The sequence below is a fragment of the Delphinus delphis genome, chromosome 4 (genome assembly GCF_949987515.2).
Source record: "Delphinus delphis chromosome 4, mDelDel1.2, whole genome shotgun sequence".
Taxonomy (NCBI): Eukaryota; Metazoa; Chordata; class Mammalia; order Artiodactyla; family Delphinidae; genus Delphinus; species Delphinus delphis.
In genome coordinates, this window is record NC_082686.1 from 83,543,696 (window position 1) to 83,566,844 (window position 23,149).

Genomic DNA, 23,149 nt, shown 5'->3' on the forward strand with positions numbered 1-23,149 from the left:
GGGAAATTGTACTCCTGAAGCTAATGGAAGAGAGTTTCAAGACAGATTAAAGCAATTAAAAATGTCAGATCCTAAACAGAGATCAAGGTGAATAAAGACTGAAAAGAGGCTAACAAATAACGAACAGAAGGTCACTGATGACCTGATTGAGAGGAGTTTCAGTAGACTGACTGGAGCAGAAGTCAGAGGAGTGAGCTGCAGTTGAAGAAGTGGAGGCATCACTCCTCTTACAAAGTTTGTAGCTTCTCAGAAAGATGAGAACCTGTATAAATAATACATATTGTTCAGATAAGGAAATTCGTAGTGATTAGTACTAACATGCAGTAACAGGTAAGTGGAAGACAGAATATAAAGGATAGAAGGTGATGGCAGAGTTGTAAAATAAAGGATTCCTCCAGATTCCTCACGTAATACATAAAATATAAGATTTACATAAAATAAATATCTGCTATTATATTTACAATAGTTTGCAAATTCAATAAAACTATAGTTTGATTTTTCTCCTGCTGGCCTCCTAAAGAAAAATGATATCATAATCTTATATAGATGTGTTTCACTGTATGAAATGGATTGGTTCCCTTAAAAATTGGATCCCTTAAAATTGTAATTTTGTAAATCAAATAACTAAGAAAATCAGAAAATTCTCTAGTTATAACGTAAGGCTAATTACCTTTAGGCTGTACTCTGATTTCATTCCGGTCATATCTTTATAAACAAATAATTTTAATATAAATGACTTTTGATTCTACAACATATATTCCTTGGTCCCTATTCTAATCTTATGCAGATGGGAGATATGGGGGATAGATATTATTAACTCTATTTGACCCAAAACCATTCTGTCTGCCACAGGGGATTCTGTTTGTAAAAGTATACGATTCTACCCTTGGAAAGACCCTGTTTGCCCAGAAAAGTTCTGGAACAGTCCCAAAGCTGTTTAGCTTTCTTAAGTAATACATTTAAGAACCTTGGTCTGTCACATTCTCAGGCTCAGTCGAAGTCTCTTAACAGTCCTAAATGGAAGAACTTAAAAAAAATCATCAGTATATTTTATAGAATAAAACTGCAGTTTTTGTTCTTTGTTAAAAGACTAGGAGTAAAGTATTTTATATTTCTTTTTTTTAAATTTGTTTTATTTTTTTTGGCTGCGTTGGGTCTTCGTCGCTGCGTGCGGGCTTTCTCTAGTTGCGGCAAATGGGGGCTACTCTTCGTTGCGGAGCACAGGCTCTAGGCACGTGGGCTTCAGTAGTTGTGGTGCACAGGCTCAGTATTTGTGGCTCACGGGCTCTAGAGTGCAGGCTCAGTAGTTGTGGCTCACGGGCTTAGTCGCTCCACAGCATGTGGGTTCTTCCCAGACCAGGGGTCAAACCCGTGTACCCTGCATTGGCAGGCGGATTCTTAACCACTGCATCACTAGGGAAGTCCTTCTATTTCTTTCTTATAAAACAATTACTTTTAACTAAAGTAGCCTGACTTTGAAGAGAAAATGCACTCTAACCCTAATACGAAGAAATATTACGTTAATTTTTTAAAAAAAATAAATTTATTTATTTTTGGCTGTGTTGGGTCTTCGTTTCTGTGCGAGGGCTTTCTCCAGTTGCGGTGAGTGGGGGCCACTCTTCATTGCAGTGTGCGGGCCTCTCACTGTCGCGGCCTCTACCGTTGTGGAGCACAGGCTCCAGACGCGCAGGCTCAGTAGTTGTGGCTCACGGGCTTAGCTGCTCCACGGCATGTGGGATCTTCCCAGACCAGGGCTCGAACCCGTGTCCCCTGCATTGGCAGGCAGATTCCCAACCATTGCGCCACCAGGGAAGCCCCTACGTTAATTTTTGTAATAATAGTTACTCAATATTGTATCCAATTTATAAAGAAGTTCAGACTGTAAAGTACTGGGAGTTTTCTTAAAGTGGGTCAGACCAACACTACACTATATAAATAATAATGGCCAATAATTTTTAAAGCACTTCCTATGTACCACTTTCTATGCTGAGAAGCTTAAGGATTACTGCATTAAATAGTTTCAATGGCAAAACCTGTGAAGTAAGCACCATTTATCATAATTTTCATTTTACATATGAAGAAACAGATTAAATATTGCTATATCCAAACTAGTGTAGATTTTAAAGACATGTTATCTCACAGTATGCTGAATTTTAATTAAAAACATGCTATCTCACAATATGCTGAATTTTAATCACATGCCAAACGAATGATAATCAAAATCAATGCCAAAAATGTGGTTTGAGAGCTACGCTATAGTAAATTTATAGAAAAAGTGGAGGTGGTATGGGAAAATAAACATCAGTTTCACACAATGTGAATATATTTAACACTATTAAACAGTACACTTAAAAATGGTTAGGATGGTAAATTTTATGTTATGTGTTTTTTACCAAACACACCAAAAAAGTTAGCTTTGTTAGAAAAATATTTAAAAGATTCTTTACTATAATATTTCTCACAATAGCCAATTTTGGCTTATTCACAGTAAAACACGTTTAATACTATTCCTTCCCTTATTAAGGCATAGAGATTATTTTTCTACAATTTATGAATTAAAATCTATAGGTGTTTCAAATCTAGTAACTGTGGCAATGAGAAAAGATCTGAAGCCTTGGTTTTACATCTGAGAACCCCCTCAATCTATATTAGCTTACTTACTTCACCTCTATATTTCATGCTATCTGTTAGGAAAACGGTTAGTCTGTGAATATACAAATTGTTTTTTATACGTAGAGGCAGTCCAACAGAGTCTAACAAAGTCTAGCTACCTTACATCCAAAGATCTTTAGGGGAAAAAAAAGTGGAATAAATTTGTTACCCTACAAAGGTTAAGAGAAATTAAATATGTTGAAACATACATAGCTGCAAAGACCCTCTGCAGTGCCATCTCGTAGCTCAGAATAACAGTAACGAAAAATGCTATTGTTGAATCTAGTCTTCACTGGGAGAGAAATTCTAATGATTTGTAATCCAAAACAAATCTCAAATTATATAAAGCAACATGCAGATGATACATATAAATGACTACACTGAGATTACACTCAGGAAGTTTTAAAATATTTTAAAAACAAAAATTTTTGTTAATTATATTGTAGTTAATATGTAAACAGTCTTCTTACCTGCGTGGCCTTGTCCTTGGGGACATCATTTCATTCCCAAGTATGTGGTACCGTCTTGCTTCATGCAACAGCTGATAACACTCAGGAGAATTCTGGATCAGTTGGTCCACCTCAACTGTCTGAACAAAGTAGTTGGGATGCAACAGCGGGAGTCTCACATGTGTCAGGAGCTCATGTAACAGTGGTCTTCTCAGATCAACAGCACGATAGACCCAACGCATGACGGCTTCAAAAACCATCTCCTCTTTGCCAATGACAAGTTCATCACTACAAATATAATCAATAAGTTCATCTTTGTCAAGCTCAAGAAATTCTTCATGCTGGGACACATCCTCAAAAGTCTGTAATGCAAAATGCTTGCATTTTGTGAAGAGTGTTTTGAGGGAATGGGTATCAGCAAAGCGCTGGATTCCTAAGCAATTGCAAGGATCAAGTTGCTCCTCCAAGAACTTGGCACATGCATCACGGAGAACACTAATCTGAAAAAGGCTTGATGTTTCAAAGAGATACTGTACATTCTCTGTAGTGATCTTCACTTTTCCAGTATAAACATACTGCAAAAAACATTCCATAGCTTCAGCTAAAATACCATTGATCTCAACCAACATTTCTCGGCTTTCCCTGTGGTCATTACAAAACATAGCTCTGAAGTAGCTACTACAGGCTGAGAGAACAGCTCTATGGCAAGGAAATTCTTTTCCTTCCACACAAATGATAACATCTGTGAACAAACGACTATCTCGGAATTCATTAAATATCTGGAGTATGTTTTCAGCATGGGATGATCCTGAAGAGAAGTCAAAAAACTCACGGCCTGTCAGAGATTTAGGGTCCATTTCAAAAATTTTACGCTTTGTTGCTGGTGAATCACGCACTCCGAGATCCTCTCTGTTTAGTCTTCGTCCCAATATTAGTACCATTGTTACATCAGTTGACTATATAATTGTTGAGAAATAACTGTTAAGGATCTTCCTTATGTGGCTAAAAGTAAAAAAAATCAACCCACTTCAATATGTAGAAAGTTCAGTACTCAACTGACATTTCATTTTGATGTAAACACTACAATAAAATTACACAATCAATATATTTCATACAGGCTTTAGAGCACTATATCTCATTTTAATAAAAACTGATAAATAAAAATTTATACAATTAGAACATTAGGGGTAATTTGCAATAGTAGTCCTTAAACCCCCCCAGTTGAAAAGATGCTATGTAAGTTGTGAATTACTAATAACCTTCTGTTTCCCTTTTACACAACTGGGTTTCAGTTACTGAATGTAGAGTTAAGTCAGAATGCTGTAAGACACAGAACTTGAGTACATTCAAACCCTAATATAAATGTTTATTATTTTAACATAGTGCTGCTAAGAAGAATTCAGCTATATCTAACAATGGCCTTTAAAAATATGTATGTTGTTTGAACAGTAAGTAGATAGATTGCTTTCTAGCAATCTATCCTAAGGAAATAATCAGGATTATACGGAAAGATTTACCTATAGTTGTTCAATGCTGTATTAATAGAAAATACTTAAAACAACCTAAGTACCCTACAATAGCGGATTAGTTAAACCATAGTACATATTAAGGATGGAACACAGTCCCTGCAGCCATTAAAAACTATATAGACTATTTAATGACATGGGGAAGCATTAACCAGGTAGTAAGTAAAAAGCAGATTATCAAAACATATGCAAAAGGGTATAAATACACTACCAAATGTAAAACAGATAGGTAGTGGGAAGCAGCCGCATAGCACAGGGAGATCAGCTCGGTGCTGTTTGTCCACCTAGAGGGGTGGGATAGGGAGGGTGGGAGGGAGACACAAGAGGGAGGAGATATGGGGATATATGTATATGTATAGCTGATTCATTTTGTCATACAGCAGAAACTAACACACCATTGTAAAGCAATCATACTCCAATAAAGATGTTAAAAAAAAAACTGAAGCAAGAGTTAGAGCTGGACTAGGGGTATCTGATAAGAATTTTTCTCAGATTCTCCCCATTCTAGGTAGGTCTCTAAGAATTTTTATCTAAAGCAGCTGGAAGACTTATGAAGCTCTCTGTATGCTACGTAGGCACAAATTATAGTATAGATGTATGTATGTATAAATGTTTTTACTGCTGGAAAAGGAAAAAAATACACAAAAAACATACAAACAAAAAACATATGCAAAGAGGGGTGCAGTGGATAAGACTCTGCACTCCCAATACAGGGGTCCCGGGTTTGATCACTGGTCAGGGAACTAGATCCCATATGCATGCCGCAACTAAGGAGCCGACATGCTGCAACCAAGAAGCTGGTGAGCCGCAACTAAGGAGTCCATGTGCCACAACTAAGGAGCCCACCTGCCACAACCAAATAAATAAATATTTTTAAAAATACGCAAAGAAAATAAAAAAATTTAAGTATCATTACATCTAGGCATAGAAAAAAGGAGGCACGTATGTCAAATGATAAGTATTTATTTATCTTCTGTCTGCCTCTATTTTACCCAAAATCTGCACTATAATTATATAGTACTGGGTTTTTAGATTTTTTTAAATGTATGTTATTTATGCCCTGCTCCCTTTCACTGATTAGAAACATACTCAAATCTCCCTCAAAAACGGCTCTGAATAGGTAACTGATGGATTGAGGCACTGGACTATAGCTATCAATTCTCTTAAATTTTGATTTTTAAGGTGGTTCTTCTACTCCTACTCTCTTTTCACAAATCTCTATAAGTTGATATGTGATCCAAAGTGTTATTTGTAATTGGCTTCTACCTCCATACATTTAAAAAATATATAAATTTATTTATATTTAATTTTGGCTGCATTGGGTCTTCATTGCTGTGCGCGGGCTTTCTCTAATCGCGGCGAGCGGGGGCTACTCTTTGTTGCAGTGTGCAGGCTTCTCATTGTGGTGGCTTCTCTTGTTGAGGAGCACGGGCTCTAGGCACATGGGCTTCAGTAGTTGTGGTGTGTGGGCTCAGCAGTTGTGGCTCATGGGCTCTAGAGCACAGGCTCAGTAGTTGTGGCACATGGGCTTAGTTGCTCTGTGGCATGTGGGATCTTCCCAGACCAGGGCTCGAACCCGTGTCCCCTGCATTGGCAGGCGGATTCTTAACCACTGTGCCACCAGGAAAGCCCCCATACATTTTTGCTTTCTCAAAGTTTAAATGAAAATGTGTTCAGAATGCAAAACAAAATAACATACTGCAAGTACTAAGAATTTCCCTTTGGCTAAAAGTGACAAGTAGGAAAACATAAATGAAAAGACACTCTGCTTTCTGTATCCAATAATTTTACTGTATCTGGTATTTGTTATCTGGTATCTTATTGTATCTGTATCTGATAAATTTGGGGATAGCATATTGAGTGAGTTGGATTAATATAAGGCTGATTAAAATTTTATATAAGTTAAAGGTCTTTTTATGCTATTTTCTGCCCCTGAATTCTCACGGCTATTTTCTTTGATTGTTGACTGCCAAGAGGTCTTCCACTGCTTTACCAGAAAATCCTGAATTAGAATAGCTATAAAATCACCTGGTATTAAATGCATTCAACAGCAACAAGATACTTGTCTACTGCTTTGTATGTAAAAGAGACTATCTCATAGATCTGGGCTATTTCCTTCCAAGAAGCTTCTGTGTGGCTTTTTGGACAGCCTCACTTTCTCTGGACTTTCTGAGAACTCTTCCATGAACTAGTCCACAACAGCACGAAATATAAACTCTTTGTATTGATGACACACTAAATGATTTATGCAATTGTGTCTTAGGAATATGAGATGCATTTCAGAGTGTATCCTTTGGGCTTCCAGATGTAATTCAGTAGACTTTAAAATTAGACTGAATTCTTCTAAAAATTTAGCAAATATCAAAGCATCATTATTCCCATCAGGAAAAAGTAGTAAATAAGTAGGCAAAACATGACGACAATGTTTGTTCCCAAGAAATATAATGACTGAAAATAATACCTACATAAGTTAGTGGATGCAAGGGTGACTGGACTCTCAATGACTGACTGCCAAAGACACATAATTTGTCTAGAAAAGGTAGTATCCCTTTCTTTCTCTCATTTCTTTCAGGAGCTTTATTCTTGGAACTAAACTCTCACTTGAAAGGAAGAATTTTAAGAGAAAGATTCTTCTGGTTAAGAGTACTCTAGAGTTTATTTCCAACTACAGAACTCATAAATGTTGTAGACCTAGTTTCAGATTGCTAGGTAGATTTTAAAATTACCTGTTTTTGGCCTATGTCCCAGAAAAATGAAGGGAGATAACTTATTTTAGTGTCTTTTGGACTGGAGAAACGGTAGAATAGGGACTGAGGATATTCGGAAGGAGTAGAAAGGAGTGTGTAAACAGTTTATCTGGGGGCTTCCCTGGTGGCACAGTGGTTAAGAAGCCGCCTGCCAATGCAGGGGACATGGGTTGGGTTTGAGCCCTGTTCCGGGAAGATCCCATGCCACAGAGCAACTAAGCCCATGAGCCACAACCACTGGAGCCTGCGCTCTCAACTAGAGAAAGCCCGCATGCAGCAACGAAGACCCAACACACCCAAAAATAAATGAATTTATTTAAAAAAAAAAAGAAGTTTATTTGGTAACAGAAAAGTCTGTGATGCTGCCTTCCTATCTGATCTTGAGGATAGAATTGTTCCCTGTTACTCTGATGGTCTGTGACCCCTGGTTGAAGGAAAATGATTTACATTTTCTAATAACAATGCTTAGAGAGTTTATAAACGTTATAAATATAATACCTTTTTAGCATTTGCTTGATCAAAGCCCCAGTTTTTCCACACCTAAAATAAATGGAAAACAGCAACACATAAATCAGATAGTAATCACTTTGTGTATAATTGGTGTTATTTACTAATATGTTGAAAGAAGGTTTTAGTAGATTTCAGTTTGTGACTGGAAGTTAACTTCTGCATAGGAAAACCAATCCTGAATAATCCTTAAAGCAAATTAATAACTTTATGCTGTATCTAAAATAGTTTCCTTATTTATCAACTTCCTTACTTGACAATTTTATCCTGCAGTAAGGTTTCTTGAGTGAAAGATGAGTAAACAAATATTCATGTCAACATCAAGCTAACGGTGGAATTGAGATGAGGAAACATATCCTATGATAACTCTGCACTGGATATTTGAAGAATGTCTGGTAACTAATGTTTCATCTGAGTTTGGGGTCATTAAATAATTCTGAGTTGGTCTATCAATACTACCCAAAGCAAACAGTTTAGTCATTATATATTTTATATAACTGAAAGCAATGACAAAATCTCAAGTATTCTGGGTAATTCAGGAAAAAACATTTCAGTTTTTAATTCTTAGTTATCTAGATTATCCATATAGAATCACCATGCTTATCAAGTAATTATGTTAAATCTTTTAGTATATAAATGCATATTTCTTCTGCTTTTTTGATCCTTATAGACTTTAGTACCTGTAGAAACCAACAAATTCAGCACAATTTTTCATTGTTGTTGTTGGAAGGGGAAGAGAGGAATGCTTAAGAGAGAATACTGGAACCTTGAACTGTACACAGAATACCAACAGTATTTAAGCACAAGTGATTCTGGTTTCTGGCCTAGGTATCTATAAATAGAACTCATAAATTCTTAACAAGTTTAGACAAATTCAAAAGTGGATCCAGAAAACCAAGATATGGACTACTAATTTTTTTCTACATGTATACACAAACACACATCTCTATACCCTGATTATTGTTTGATTGCGAAGTGAATGTTATCTTGCTTGTTTCCTTATTTGCAAAAGTCAATCTAACTTGTGTATATCTTGGTAAAGAATATTTCAACTTGGTCAAATTAGGGGACTGTTAGTCCTAGCTAAGTAAGTTTTTCCCCCAATAAGACAATAAGATCCTGAGCCAATGTAGGGATTCAAGTCAATTCAAGAAACAATTCTAGAAAGCCTACCCCCTGTCTGCCACTGGGGTGGTGAATATTGGATTCAGATCCAATTTTAGATGCTGTGGGGTTGGTTAAGATTAGAATCAAACAAGAACTCAAAGATTGATACTACAATAGATTCAAATTCTCAGTGTTTCTCTAGCAGAAAACACAAATTGTTTTTCTGCTGGAGTGCAAATGGGAATACATTCTCTCATGACTGATCTAGTCTAGAATTATACCTTAAGGAGTAGAAGGGCAAGGCAACTCACCCGGGCATTTTCTGCAGGGTTTTTAGGTAATACTTACCAACCTAATCAGTAAGGGCTAGGGACCAAGGAGGTCAGTGTCAGAGGTCCAAAGGTGTTATATAGTATCAGAATTGATTTTAGAGTGTAGAACTGCAATCAAGCTTATTTTTCCTTTAGCATGCAGGACCCCTATACAAAGAAACAAGTTACTATTAGCCTTAAGATAGCATGGATTAGTGAGGGGTTTACAAAGACTAATAAACACCAGATGGTAAAGGAAACTAACAACATTTTGACTAACATGGTCCCTGCAACTTGCAGTAATGAATTGCTACATGCTATGCTCCACACTACTACTCCATTTTCTCAAATTGAACTTTGAATGAAGAACAACATAGCAGAAACAGCAAAATTACTAAAGAATTAAGAGTTTTATCTTTAAAGATATACAGTAACTCAACAGAAGGAAGTCAGAAAACACTGTAACATAGTAAATCTATTATTTAAAAATAACTAGGAAATATTTAACATGGAAGTATCTGAAACCAAGCAGTTTTTTCCACCATATTTTCTCAAACGCTAATTTATTTGAACCATTCTATTTAATGACCACTTTTTAAAAGTTGTAAATTTATACTCTTCAATTTAAACCTTTACTCTTGGAGTAGTGGTTCCTGAACCAAATTTTACAAATGCAACACCTAAAGTCCAGTCTTCAAGCTGTTATTTTCAACATTTCTCTTTTTCTTAACGAAACCACCAATAACATACTTACTCACCATAAGATATTAGAAACCAAAAAAAACCCTTAAATTTCTTTGTCTAGAATTATAGCAAGTGATTATCCCTTGTTTACATGAACCTGAAATAGTCAATACATTATTACTTTGATTAATGAGAGAAAGAGAAATAAGAGGTATCTGATGATGAAAAATTCAGGAGTTCTTAAGCAATGTGTCAGACTAAACAATTATGGTTCTATAACTGAAAAAAGAATACTGTCTTCTCCCAAATCACAGAACAAAAAAATTGAACTTATCCATTCACTGTTTCGCTCCCTTGCTTTAAAACTTTTGGCTACTAATATTCCCCAACCCCCAAAGGAAGGAAAAAAAATTGTTAATCATCATACTTGATATAAAGCTGTCCTACTGAACCTACTTGACATGTAAACTTAATGTCCTTGGTTTTATCTTGCTAGAAGATATCTAATGCATTGTTTTATTTTAAAATCTTAAGACCTGTAGATATATAGTTATCTTTTCTTTTAGCGAAATTGTTTTTGGGGGCTTCCCTGGTGATTCAGTGGTTAAGAATCCACCTGCCAATGCAGGGGACACGGGTTCGAGCCCTGGTCCGGGAAGATCCCACATGTCGCAGAGCAACTAAGCCCATGTGCCACAACTACTGAACCTGTGCTCTAGAGCCCGCGAGCCACAACTACTGAAGCCCGCACACCTAGAGCCTGTGCTCCGCAATGTGAAGCCACCGCAATGAGAAGCCTGAGCATGGCAACGAAGAGTAGCCCCCGCTTGCCGCGACTAGAGAAAGCCCGCGCGCAGCAACGAAGACCCAACGCAGCCAAAAATAAAAATAAACAAAATAAATAATTTTTTTTAAAAAATTGTTTTTGGTTCTCTTATTAGAATTAATTAAATCTGCAAGGACATGACCCAGTACTCTGCCACTTGAACAAGTTTGAGATCCAACATTTTTCGTGACCTCTCTATGGATAAAAGCACTTTGAAGTCAGTGATTTTTATTTACCTTAGTGGTGATACAAATTATTTACAGAAGTAAGTTTTAGAAAGCACTGAGTAAAGAGCAAAGCCTAATGACTTTTAGACATCAATTTAGCAGACTTTAAGATGTGCCAAATGCTGAAATATTGTAGCCCCTGGGTGATGAATTTAGGCAGAGTGACAAACTTTAATTTAAAAAAGCTAGTTTAGCTATTGTTTGTTTGTTTGTTTTTTGCGGTACGCGGGCCTCTCACTGTTGTGGCCTCTCCCATTGCGGAGCACAGGCTCCAGACGCGCAGGGTCAGCGGCTATGGCTCACGGGCCCAGCCGCTCCGCGGCATGCCGGATCCTCCCGGACCGGGGCACGAACCCGTGTCCCCTGCATCGGCAGGCGGACTCCCAACCACTGCGCCACCAGGGAAGCCCCTAACTATTGTTTTTAATAGGAGAAAGAATAGGGTTTTAAAATATCAACAGTTGTTAAATGGCCACATACTCTTTGTTTCAGTCACAACAGAAATAGAATCATACAAAATATATATGCTTATATATTTCATATACTTATGAGGATATACTAGGATATTTTATTTACATTTTTTATACAATCCATACCTAAATATTTATTGAAAAAGGATGTCCCAAATTCCTAGGTAAGAAAAAAGTACATACAGGGACTTCTCTGGTGGTCCAGTGGTTAAGACTCTGCGCTCCCAATGCAGGGGGCCAGATTTCGATCCCTGGTCAGGAAACGAGATCCCGCATGCTGCAACTAAGAGATCCCCCCGTGCTGCAACTAAGACCTGGTGCAGCCAAATAAATAAATATTTTTTTAAAAAAGGAGTATATACAAAAAAATAACTGCAGTCCCTCATTTAATGAATAGTATTTGTTTTTCACAGGCTTGACCTTTGGGTTTTAATAAAATGGCAGAAAAACAAAGAAACTAATACAAAGTTTTCTGAAAAAGCATTAAGGTTTTAGCAACTTGGACAAAAGCCAAGAAAGTTTAAATTAAAGCTGATAGTAAACCCCAACTCAGAATATTATTTCTTCTTCCTGTTTAGAGACTAAACAGGCTTTGTCTGGATAAGCAGGCTTTGTCTGGATAAGCAGGCTTATGAGTGGTGGTTTTATTTTTTACAAAGGTTAGAGGTTTGCAACTTGTACTTATTTAGAAATGTTAAATGCCTTCAATGCACAAGAGATGAGGCAGTTCAGGATCACAGAAGCTGCTCCTTCGGGCATAGTCATCCCAACTTGAATTTTAAAAATAAATTAAGAATGCATACAATGAGAACTGTTCATAGTCAATTCCTGCTTCACTCAGGGCGCTCAATCTACCTCCTACAGAAATGCACTGTCTTGGGTGAATTCCTACAGATTTATAGGAAAATAAAATCTGATAAAACCCAAGTTACCTATTAAATCACAGATTAGGAAAACCGCATCTTCAACACACTGTGGCTAAAATGATTGTTCTTGTAGATTTTATTACTGTCATCATAGAAGAGTGAGCTATAATCCCCCAAACAAGGAAACAACTCATCTAAACCGGGGTATAGAAGAATCTTAACTTTTTTGGGGGGGCGGGGGGGAGGATATCCTCAAGTTATTTTTTTAAAAAATAGAATTCTAATTTTACATCTTAGTCGACAGCAAGCAGATTTTTCATCTATTTTACGTATTTGACAAAAACCAACCTCGCCGGTGGACATAAACAGTCTGTAGCTGCAAATACTAAGAGATGATTTTTAAAAAGCTGTTCAAGAGAGCAAGTGATTAATCATTAAAATCCACTAACATTAACTGCGAAAGCTCGCTGCCTCAGGAGTGACTGTGAGGCACTCTAAAATGTGGCTTTACGGTCCTTATTTAGCTATTTAAACCCTGTTTACAGAACAGGCAGGAACTAATTCGCCTGATGGCTTTCTTCCCACCATCTGGGTAGACAGGGCGACAGGAGTTAAAAGAGGGATAATTTTCCGGTCCTCCGCGGGCCCCAGAACAGGCTCAGGCAGAAGCCGCGGCAGCCACCAAAGGATAGCGGGTCAGCTGGGCTTAGCTCCCGAGTCCCCCGGCTCGGCAGCGCGCGCCGCCAGATGCTCCGCTCGGGTCGCAGCTGCACAAGAGGCGAGCGCGCGCTCTCGCGTGTCCTCCAGATAACCTTCAAGGGGGCGGGGAAGAACTGCCTGGGCAAGTCCACCTCGCGACAAGACACCCACCAATAAACACTCGGAACTCGCCCAGTCGTTCCGCCCGAAAGCACCCGCAGGGCCCCAATCCCCGCCGCGTTAACAGTCTTCGCCCCGAGTGTCCAGAACCTGGGGGCGGGGCCATTAGGAACTAAATTAAGAAACCGAGGCCTGGAGTGGTGGGAAGGGGAGATTAGGCGGGGACTCCGCCGGCGGAACGCCCGCTCCCCCGCCCGCGCCCACTTCCGGGGGACCTTCTTTCTAGGGCCCGGCTCCCGGAGCGGGCCCCCAGGCGAGCGGTGGTAAACAAAGGCTCGCTGGCGGTGAGGGCGGGGGTAACGGTCAGGTGACGGCGCCAAGCACATTTCGCAACTGCTTTAATGGGGATTCTCTAGCCTGCAGCCCTGGGACCTAACTTGACCCGTCAGTCCTCCCTGTTAGGATCAAACTGTCGCCCCCACCAAGCGGAAAGGTTTGATTTCAGACCTTCGCATTCTCAGCGCTACCTTCGATTAAAAAAGCGACGTTCCGTTCGAAGCCCATCGGCAAAATGCGGGACCCCTCTCCCCAGCCCTGTCCGCCAGCTGCTCCCCGTCCCCCAGGGTGACCCGCACCTGCTACCCCCCGCCCCGGCGGCCATGCCCCTCCCAACCCGCCCCCGGCGGGTGCGCCAGCAGCGCCGCGGTTCCGGGGCGGTAGTGTCAGGAGTTGGGGGTGCCCTTCCTTTCAGAGTGTGGTTGCGGAACCGGGGCGGACAACCCCCAGGGGAGCCCCGGAGACCTCTCGCCCCAAACAGGGGCCCTGCAGCCCCACCCGCAATCTCTCCTCGGACCCCTCCTCTGGCTCCGAGAGGCCGACCGCCGCAGGCTTCCCTCCTGCAGACATCCCCGTGGTCAAGACCTCGGCCGCCCCTCCGCCCCCGGCTCTGGCCGGTTCCTCGCCTTTCGGCCGGTCCCGGAGCTGTCATCCCCAGGTACCCCTCAGCGAAGGCTGGAGGCGGCCCCCGCCGTACCTTAGCTTCCGGCGGCGAAGCGCTGTCTCCTGCGCCGGCGTCTCCTCGAGCCACCAGTCCCTCCGCACCTCACAACAAAGGAAACATGTGACCGCCCGGGCCAAAACACTGAGCGTCACGCAACCCTGGCCAATCCGAGTGGGCGCCCCCCGCCCCGGGAGACCCTGGGAGTTGTAGTTCCTATTCCGGGGGGGTGGGTGGCCGCCCCGGCAGCTTGGATTTCCCGCTATAGGGCGGGTGTCGGACGTGGGGCTTGAGATCCAATCCAAGGGCTATTGACTCGGAAACAGTTTTAGGTAGAGATAGGTTAAGAAACTGCATCCGTGTTAGGAGCCTAGTGGGAAACCTCAGTCGGATGTTTATTGCCACGTCCCTAGGCAAAAGCACATAATCAAGAATTCTCAGAACCCTAGAGTTTGGGACCAGGCTTTAGAGACCTTTTAATTTGACCCCTTGGTATAGAATCGGGAAATCTGAGGATCTGAGAGATGAAAGGGACTACAACCCTAGTAGCTAGACAGCGCAGGGAAACTAAATTTCACTGTAAATCTATTACTGTCACCTGTATCATCCTGGGTTAACTTTCTATTTTAAAAGTACATGCAAATCAGACAAAGTTTTCACAAATCCCTGTTTTCTGATTCCCCAAAAGACAGTATTATTTTTTTAATTTAATTTTATTTATTTTTTTGTACAGCAGGTTCTTATTAGTTATCCATTTTATACATATTAGTGTATATGAAATAGAGACACAGATGTAGAGAACAAATGTATGGACACCAAGCGGGGGAAGCGGCGGGGGTGAGGGCATGATGAATTGGGAGATTGGGACTGACATATATACACCAAAAGACATTATTTTATCTTTTTGTTTCAGCAAATATTTTTTTCAAGGTTGAGTACACCTCCAGATTTTGAAACATTTAACTAGTTTTTGGTTTCTGATATCAAAATTATAATTTCTCTCTCTTCCATAATTTATGAATACAGTCATGCTTTTATTAAATAAGAGGATGTGTTCCAGTGATCAGAGGTGTATATAATATAGAAGGCTTGTGTCCAGGCCTTTTAAACAGGCATTTTAGTTCTCTTTTCCATCTGTTATTAAAAATGAAAATACCTACCATTTATTGAGTTTCTACTAAGCTCCAGACAGAGTGTTAGGCACTTTACGTATATCCTTTAATCTTCATAATAACCCAGCAAGATAGTGTTATAATCCCATTTTACAGGTGAAGAAACTAAGCCACATAGGGGATAAACATTTGGCCCTCGTCACTCAGTTATTAAGTGTTGAGGCTGGGGTTGACACATTTAAAAAATATATATATATATGTATTAATATAGGTACATAATTGTCTAAAAAGTGTATTTACAAAGTTAAATATTACAAGTCTAGTAGTACAGCTGGAGTACCATCTCCCACCCTTCCTCATTCTTCATTCTCCAGAAGCAGCCACTTTCAACAATTTGAGCTATTCTGATATTTACATTTATCTTTCCATATAATGTATGGCTATTTCCCATTAAGGGAGCTGTCATCCCTGTCCCCCATCCTTCCAATATCTTACATTTCTGCTTAACTAATTATTTAATGTTTATGTTATTAAGACTATGTATTTATTGTTCAACGATGAGTTAAACAGTATACAACTTCCCGTCTTGGATGGCTTTTCATTTTTCCTTGGGTAGAAAGGCAGCTAAGCACCTGGGGGTCCTCAATACCATCATAAAGTTCCAACTCCCTGAGAGAGCATTTAAGGGTCTTCCTGATGCACCCTGGGGCCCAACTCTGCAGCCTGAACACCAGCCTCAGTGAACTTCCCACAGGACTCTTGCCCAAAGGACTCTCGCTGTCTGTCTCCAGGCCATTCCCATCCATATCCTGCTCCCTATGCCCCTTATGCCCCCTCTTCCCCTTCACCCCATTCACTAGGTTAGCTCCTGCTCTTCCTTCCAGGAGTCAGCCTGTGAGTCCTCTTTCCAGGAAACCCTCCATTCATCCTCATTGCCCTCTGGGCTAGGTATCTCCCCTCCTTCTTCCCGCAGCAGCCCATCTTTACCTCCTTCCCAGCAGTTATCATACTAATTGTGTGACATCACACTAATTGTGTGACATCACACTAATGCAGGGGTTAGGGGCTCTCATCCTCTGCACACCTGAAAATCTGTGTATAGTTTATAGTCAGTCCTCCACATACCCAATTCCTCTGTATTGCTTCCACATCCACCGAGTCAACCAACCCTGGATGGTGTAGTACTGTAGTATTTACTACTGAAAAAAAAATCTGCATATAAGTGGACCTTTGCAATTCAACCCTTGTTGTTTAAGGGTCAGCTATATATTTACATGCCTTTCCCAACTGAGTATCCTCTGAAATGCCTGAGGTCAGGGATGATGTCTTATTCATTTTGTGTTGCAGTATACCAAGTAGATGTTCCATATGTATCTGTTAACCGGTGAGTGATCTCTACTTCTTGAGGTTAAGGGGCCTTGAGAGAAATAAAAGTGCCTCCAGACCACTTGGGACGCCCTTGGACTGGCCTGCATGATGAGGTCCTCAGATTCTCTTGGGGCAGATGGATGCAGGGTGATCAATCACAGTTCTGAGAGTGGAAAGGAGTGAGGGGACTCACAGGACAGCAGCCCCGGAGACAGGCAAGGGCCTATTGATGGGTGTGGGAGCTCCTCAGGCAGCCCTCGGAATAGAGGTGGTTTTGGCATTGGTAGAGGGCCCTGGGAGTTATGCGTACCCCACAAATCAGTGAGCATGCCTGCCTGGCAGCCTTTTCCTCAGCTGGCACTGGAACAGAAGCAGAGGTGTCAAGTCCAGGGGCAATCTGCTGAAATTGAGTGATGGTAATATGATTTTAAAAAAAATTTTATTGGAGTATAGTTGATTTATAGTGTTGCGTTAGTTTCAGGTGTACAGCAAAGTGAATCAGTTATACATATACATATATCCACTCTTTTTTTTTTTTTAGATTCTTTTCCCATATAGGCCATTACAGCGTATTGAACCTGTGCTATACAGCAGGTTCTTATTAGTTTTTTATTTTATATAGAGTGGTGTGTATATGTCAGTCCCAATCTCCCAATTCATCCCTCCCCCCTCCCCCTGTAACATGATGTACTTTATGCAGTGTTTACCATCCAGGTCAGTTTGATCATTTGAAGTAGGTAGCTACTGAGGGGAATCCGAGGGTCTTCAGACCAATTTCCTCTCCTTTCAGGGATACAGTATATTGCTGCATATTCTGTCTTCTTGCACACACCACATGGAAGTTCTTGTTCTGCTCTCCAGAGCATTCGTGACAGCCTTTAAGGTCTGAAGGTGGCCAAGCGTCCGTAGCTCCTCCAGCCATTCTTTTATTTCTCTCCAGCCTGCTCCTCTTCCCCACGCAGACAACAGTTGGGACATAGTAGATCATCACTCCCTAGACATACCACACACTTTCAGACTTCCCTGCCTCTGCTCTAGGTCTCTTGCACTTGAAGTCCCCCTGTCCCAAATTCCAGTAGAAATATTGGTCATCCTTTAAGGCCCATCTCTGGTGCCACCTGTTCTGATCCTCTCCTCTCTCCCTCACCCGTTGTGAAGCTGTGCACACCTCCCACATCCTTTATAATGTGACACTAGCACTGTGTTTATACCCAGCCCTTGAATGCAGCTGGATCCTTTGACCAGCTACGGGCTCGGCACATTTGCCCCTTCCCTGCAACAAGCCCCAGCTGCAAAGCACTTGATGAATGGAGATTTTACTGAAGGTTTCACAAAGAGAATTATACAGCATCTCACATCGCAAAACTCCTTAACAATTCCCTTTAAACATCTCTGTTCCCTCACCTCAGCTCCTCCTTGGTACCAACTACTCCTCTTTTCCCACCATACACCCTTTCTCTGGGCCTCTCTCCAGCCACAAGATTGGGGTTCCTCCCCTTCCATGATCTCTGCCACCTTCCCCCTAGACAATCCCCTCTACCCTTCCACCCCGCCCCCCGCCATCTCTTTTTCAGTACTTTGCATTTTCACACTCATCACCTTTCAAACAAGAGAGTTCCACTCTTCAGAAGATACAGAATACCATAAATAACAAATTATCTCAGCGCACTCCACCCCCACCCTTTTTTCCTCCACAGACATGTTTAACATCTCAGCAAGTCTGTTACACAATAACTCCTCAGAGTGCTGAGTGGAGACAAGAGTGAACACAATACACTATTTGCTCGTGGCACCTGAGCCTCTCCAGTCATGAGGCCTACCCCTTCCCTCCCTTCTCTGGTGAAGAGAGATGTGACTCATCTCTGCAGCTTTTTGGATACAGAGGTCTGACTCTCTCTGACTCTATAGTTACCAGGAAGGCTGTCTCACCCAGGCCCAGAGAGTCGTGGGCCCTACTAGGCCAGTTAAACCTTGGAGTCAAACACAGTTGTATTAGGATTTAGCAAGGAAAGACATAGATGGAAAATTTTCCATTTTGAGATCTGGGAAAAGAGGTAAGTCTTCTGCCACCTAGAAGGTGAGCTCCCTACCCCTGCTCCCGAGCTTTTCCTTCTGAAACAAGAAATGTTTCTCTTGGGAGTGGTATGGGTGTAGTGGCAAGGCTTGCTTTGTTCTCGAAACCATCCTTCACAGGTCGAAGTCGATGAGGTGCCAGGAATTGGTACCTAGGTGCCTCGGATCCTGTTTGTGACCAAACTTGCCACACCAGATGCAGGTAAGGATGACTGCTTACCACCGTGAGCCCTGGGCTCTGACTTCAGGGAACTGAGGCATACTTGCATCCTCCCTGCATGTGATGCTGGTCCCTGTTTTTCTCTTCATTCTTCTGCCCCAAGGACATCTGATTTCACCTCCCTCTCTTCTTCCTGATTACTTCCCCAGTAATGAGAATTTAGGTGGCCCCCTGGTCTCTGAAGAAACCTGATGTTTTGGAAGTTACTCCTGCCCTGACTGCTCTAGGTAGGCCTGATTCTCCAAGGGACACCTCATAGCACCTTGTCCTATGACTTGCTGCAGAACCCTCTCAGGTATGAACACATATGGAAAGTGTCTTCTGCTCATGGCATCTGGTCACAAGTTTAGGCCAGTTTTTAAAAATGACCATAATCCCACAGGCTGCTCAGCAGTCTGTCCCACAGATGGCTATGAGTCCACATAGAATTCCTGCTGCTGGTCCCAGCAGACTTTGACTTCATCTCCAGTTTCTTGCCACCCTGTGACATTTAAGAGGCATGTACTAATTCCAAGTTGATGTTCCTCTGCTGTCTCTGGCACTCTTCTTCCAAATGCCTGCAGTTTAGGACAGTGTGTCTTGTCCATCTTGTGTCTTGTCCATCCCTTTTGCTTGATGGGCAGCCTTCCAAGAATCCTTCAGTAGGTATGAAAGGGCTAGACCTGACCACGAGTATCTGCAGCAGACGTTTCCTATTCTTGAAAGACTGCATCCAGTTTCTTAGGAAATTGTGTTGGTTGAGGTTGGCCCACCTATCTCCAGCCCAAGAATTCTCACTGCTCATTGTATGCTCTGTCTGAAGCATCTGTTGCGAACAGTGCAACCTCCCAAAAACTTTAATGCAGATCTCAGAGCAGTTCCCACACACTGCTAGTCCAGGACCACCCTAATTTGTGCTGTTATTTTTCACTCCCTTACATAGCTTAGCACTTTGACAGTCATGTTCTCTATCTCCCTATGAAGATTTGAAACCTACGTGTTTCCACTGGCACTTTAGACTTGAAGAGTCTAGGTTCAAAACTTAGCTTTTTTTCTTACTAGCTATATAGTCTTGTGTAAATTACTTAATCTTTCTCAGTTTTCTCATCTGTAAAAATGAGGATAAAAACACCTACCTCATAGAATTGTTTTGAAGATGAAATGAGAAAAAAAATATAGTGTCTGGGATATAGTAAGTGCTCAATAACAACCAAATTTATTACTATTATTACTGTCCCCTTCCCCACCAATTCTAGCTATGTCCTCTATGCTCTGTCCTTTGCTTTAGGAGGGGTAAAGAAGGAAAGAAAGGAGGAGTAAAAGAATATATAGCCTTTGTAAACTATATTTGATAAAAAAAAGCCTGAAGACATGAAGTGATTTAGAAAAGCTAGAAACCAAAGCCAGACTTTTTGAACATTCACCAGGGTGCTGTCCTCTAACTTCTTTTGTCTTTCCCAATGGGCATTTATAAGATTAAAAAAGAGAGAGACTGCCCACAAGATGTAGAAAAGCAATTTGCCTCTGCTCATAAAATATCCACACTCAAAGGCCACATCGCTGAACTTAAACCATGGTTGCCTTTGAGATGCAGACCAAGGGACTAAGAGTAGGGGTCGAGACCTTTGTTTTTTTCAGTAAGCTTTTGACAATTAAAAAAAACAAAAACAAAAACTACCTACATATATACACTTTTCAAATTTAAAAAAATATTTTAAAAAGTGCTTGCCTGACTAATGTGATTAAAAATAAGCACCTGTGCTAACTATTGTGCAATCTCTTTTGCTTCCAGCCCCAGATCTCTCTGCAACTGGCCTAGAAAACAGCGAGGGCTCCTAGGTCACCAGCACACAGGGACAGATACTCGACGCTGCTTGTGACAGCATTGCAAGCACATGCCTGACATACTTTGGAAAGGCTGCCTGGTTCTATTACTGGTGCATGAAAGTTTTGCTCTGGTAGGAAATCTCTAAATTTAGATGATTTTCAGGATGAACTCTGAGTGATCTTTGTCCCCAACACGAGTAAGGAATTGGAGGTCACCTTGCTTTTTACTATTTATTTTTTAAATTTATTTACTTTATTTTAAATGCCAGAGTTGATGTTTTATAATGCAAAACTTTTGAAGATTGCCATTTAAAAAAAATAAATTTATTTATTTATTTTCAATAATAATAAATAAATAAATAATAAATAAATAAATAAATAAATAAATTTATTTTTAATAAATAAATTTGGATCTTCGTTGCTGTGCGTGGGCTTTTTCTAGTTGCGGCGAGCGGGGTCTACTCTTCCTTGTGGTGCGTGGGCTTCTCATTGTGGTGGCTTCTCTTGTGCGGAGCACAGGCTCTAGGCGTGCGAGCTTCAGTAGTTGCGGCTTGCAGGCTCTAGAGCGCAGGGTCAGTACGGTTAGTTGCTTAGTTGCTCCACGGCATGTGGTATCTTCCCGGACCAGGGCTCGAACCCGTGTCCTCTGCATTGGCAGGCAGATTCTTAACCACTGTGCCACCAGGGAAGTCCCAAAGAATGGAAAATAAAACAAACAAACACAAGGGAGTATCTAAGATTTCTCCTTTACGGTTCTTATAAAAATTTTACCCTGAGTTCCTTTTTTTTTTGGCTTGAGTGTGCAAATCATTATTATAATAATACATCATAATAATACTTTGCACACTCAAGTGAAATAAAAACAAATCCAAGGTAAAAGCTCTATGGAGGGGTTTAGGATGAATCCAGTTTAGGGATTTAGTTCTTATATAATGTCAAGATGCTTAAAGGTTGCCATTTTAATTGAAGAAAAGACAATTTCACTAATGAGATAATTTTTTTTTTTCTTTTGCGGTACGTGGGCCTCTCACTATTGTAGCCTCTCCCGTTGTGGAGCACAGGCTCCGGACGCGCAGGCTCAGCCGCCACGGCTCGAGGGCCTAGCCGCTCCACAGCATGTGGGATCTTCCCGGACCGGGGCACGAACCCGTTTCCCCTGCATCAGCAGGCTGACTTTCAACCACTGCGCCACCAGGGAAGCCCACTAATGAGAGAATTTTAAGGAATGCTGAATTTAATGGAGAATCAGCTCCTTGAAAGATGAGACTCAACAGAGGATTTTTTGGTGTGTGTACAGTCAAGGTATTTTTATTTATGTACTTTAAAAAAATTACTGGGGTGTATTTGACAGTACAGTTTGTACAGTTTAATGGTTTGATATACGTACACATTGTGAAATGGTTACCACAATCAAGCTAATTAACATACCTATCACCTCAGATAGTTACTGGTTTCTTTTTTCCTTTTTTTTTTTAACATAAGTTTATTCTTAAATGTAGAATAGGTTCTAAGACTACACTTCAGGGACTTCCCTGGTGGCACAGTGGTCAAGAATCTGCCTGCCGATGCAGGGGACATGGGTTCGAGCCCTGGTCCGGGAAGATCCCACATGCCAGAGCAACTAAGCCCGTACGCCTCAGCTACTGAGCCTGCGCTCTACAGCCCGCGAACCACAAGTAATGAGCCTGCGTGCCGCAACTACTGAATCCCATGCGCCTGGAGCCTGTGCTCTACAAGAGAAACCACTACAATGAGAAGCACGCACACAGCAATGAAGACCCAACGCAGCCAGAAATAAATTAATTAATTATTTTTTTAAAAAAAGAATAAGACTACACTTTTCTAGCTATAGGTGGCAACCGATGTTATGGCAGGGGATCCAAATGTTTAAACAGGAATGGAATTAAGGACCATCGTTGCCTCAAGCACAAGGAACAGCTTACTTTTTGCCAGATTTCTTAATTCCACCTGTGACCTGGGGGCCCTTCCCTGAGGCCTTCGCTTTTAAATCCCTGAGTTTCTTCTGCTCCTCTTTCTGTTTCTGCTTAATGCCTTATCTTCCTCATCCATCTCCTTGGCCTGCTTCTTGGGCTTCTTCTTACCACCTTTGCAGCTGGACATGGTGTCTGCCACTCCTTCCCCAGCTTCTTTTCCTTTCTTATGCAGTGAGAACACTTAACATCTACCCTTTTAGCAAATTTCAAGTATACAACAAAATATTGTTAACTGTAATCATGTTGTTCTACATTAGATCTCTAGAACTCATTCATCATTCATAACTGGAACTTTACATCCTTTGACCCACATCTTTCCGTCCCTCTGCCCCCAGCCCCTGTTAGCACCATTCTGTTCTCTGGTTCTATAGCGTCAACATATTTTAGA

The 23,149-nt window shown here is 41.1% G+C and overlaps 1 protein-coding gene, 1 long non-coding RNA gene and 1 pseudogene across 5 annotated transcripts in view; 1 reads left to right on the top strand and 2 right to left on the bottom strand.

Moving 5' to 3' along the window:
- The window catches only part of KLHL24 (kelch like family member 24), a 39,259-nt gene extending 24,956 nt beyond the window's left edge, over window positions 1–14,303 (bottom strand). For 2 of the 4 annotated variants that reach the window (XM_060011049.1, XM_060011051.1), the window contains exons 1-4: window positions 14,225–14,303; window positions 9,337–9,467; window positions 7,873–7,914; window positions 3,123–4,103 (exon numbers count right to left, since the gene is read on the bottom strand). In XM_060011049.1, coding sequence (XP_059867032.1) covers window positions 3,123–4,042 — 920 coding nt within the window. In that variant the 5' untranslated portion in view covers window positions 4,043–4,103; window positions 7,873–7,914; window positions 9,337–9,467; window positions 14,225–14,303. Of the gene's footprint in view, window positions 1–142; window positions 3,073–3,122; window positions 4,104–4,838; window positions 4,912–7,872; window positions 7,915–9,336; window positions 9,468–14,224 lie in introns of those variants that run through there. The other 2 variants (XM_060011050.1, XM_060011052.1) reach the window with 2 other exon arrangements.
- A 4,287-nt stretch (window positions 14,304–18,590) lies between these two features.
- On the top strand, window positions 18,591–21,069 carry LOC132424171 (uncharacterized). The gene is made up of 4 exons (XR_009519173.1): window positions 18,591–18,722; window positions 18,862–18,943; window positions 19,111–19,256; window positions 20,733–21,069. It is a non-coding gene; the product is annotated as an uncharacterized lncRNA (long non-coding RNA).
- A 1,637-nt stretch (window positions 21,070–22,706) lies between these two features.
- Window positions 22,707–22,888, bottom strand: LOC132424172 (translation machinery-associated protein 7-like; annotated as a pseudogene).
- Window positions 22,889–23,149: the final 261 nt, after the last annotated feature.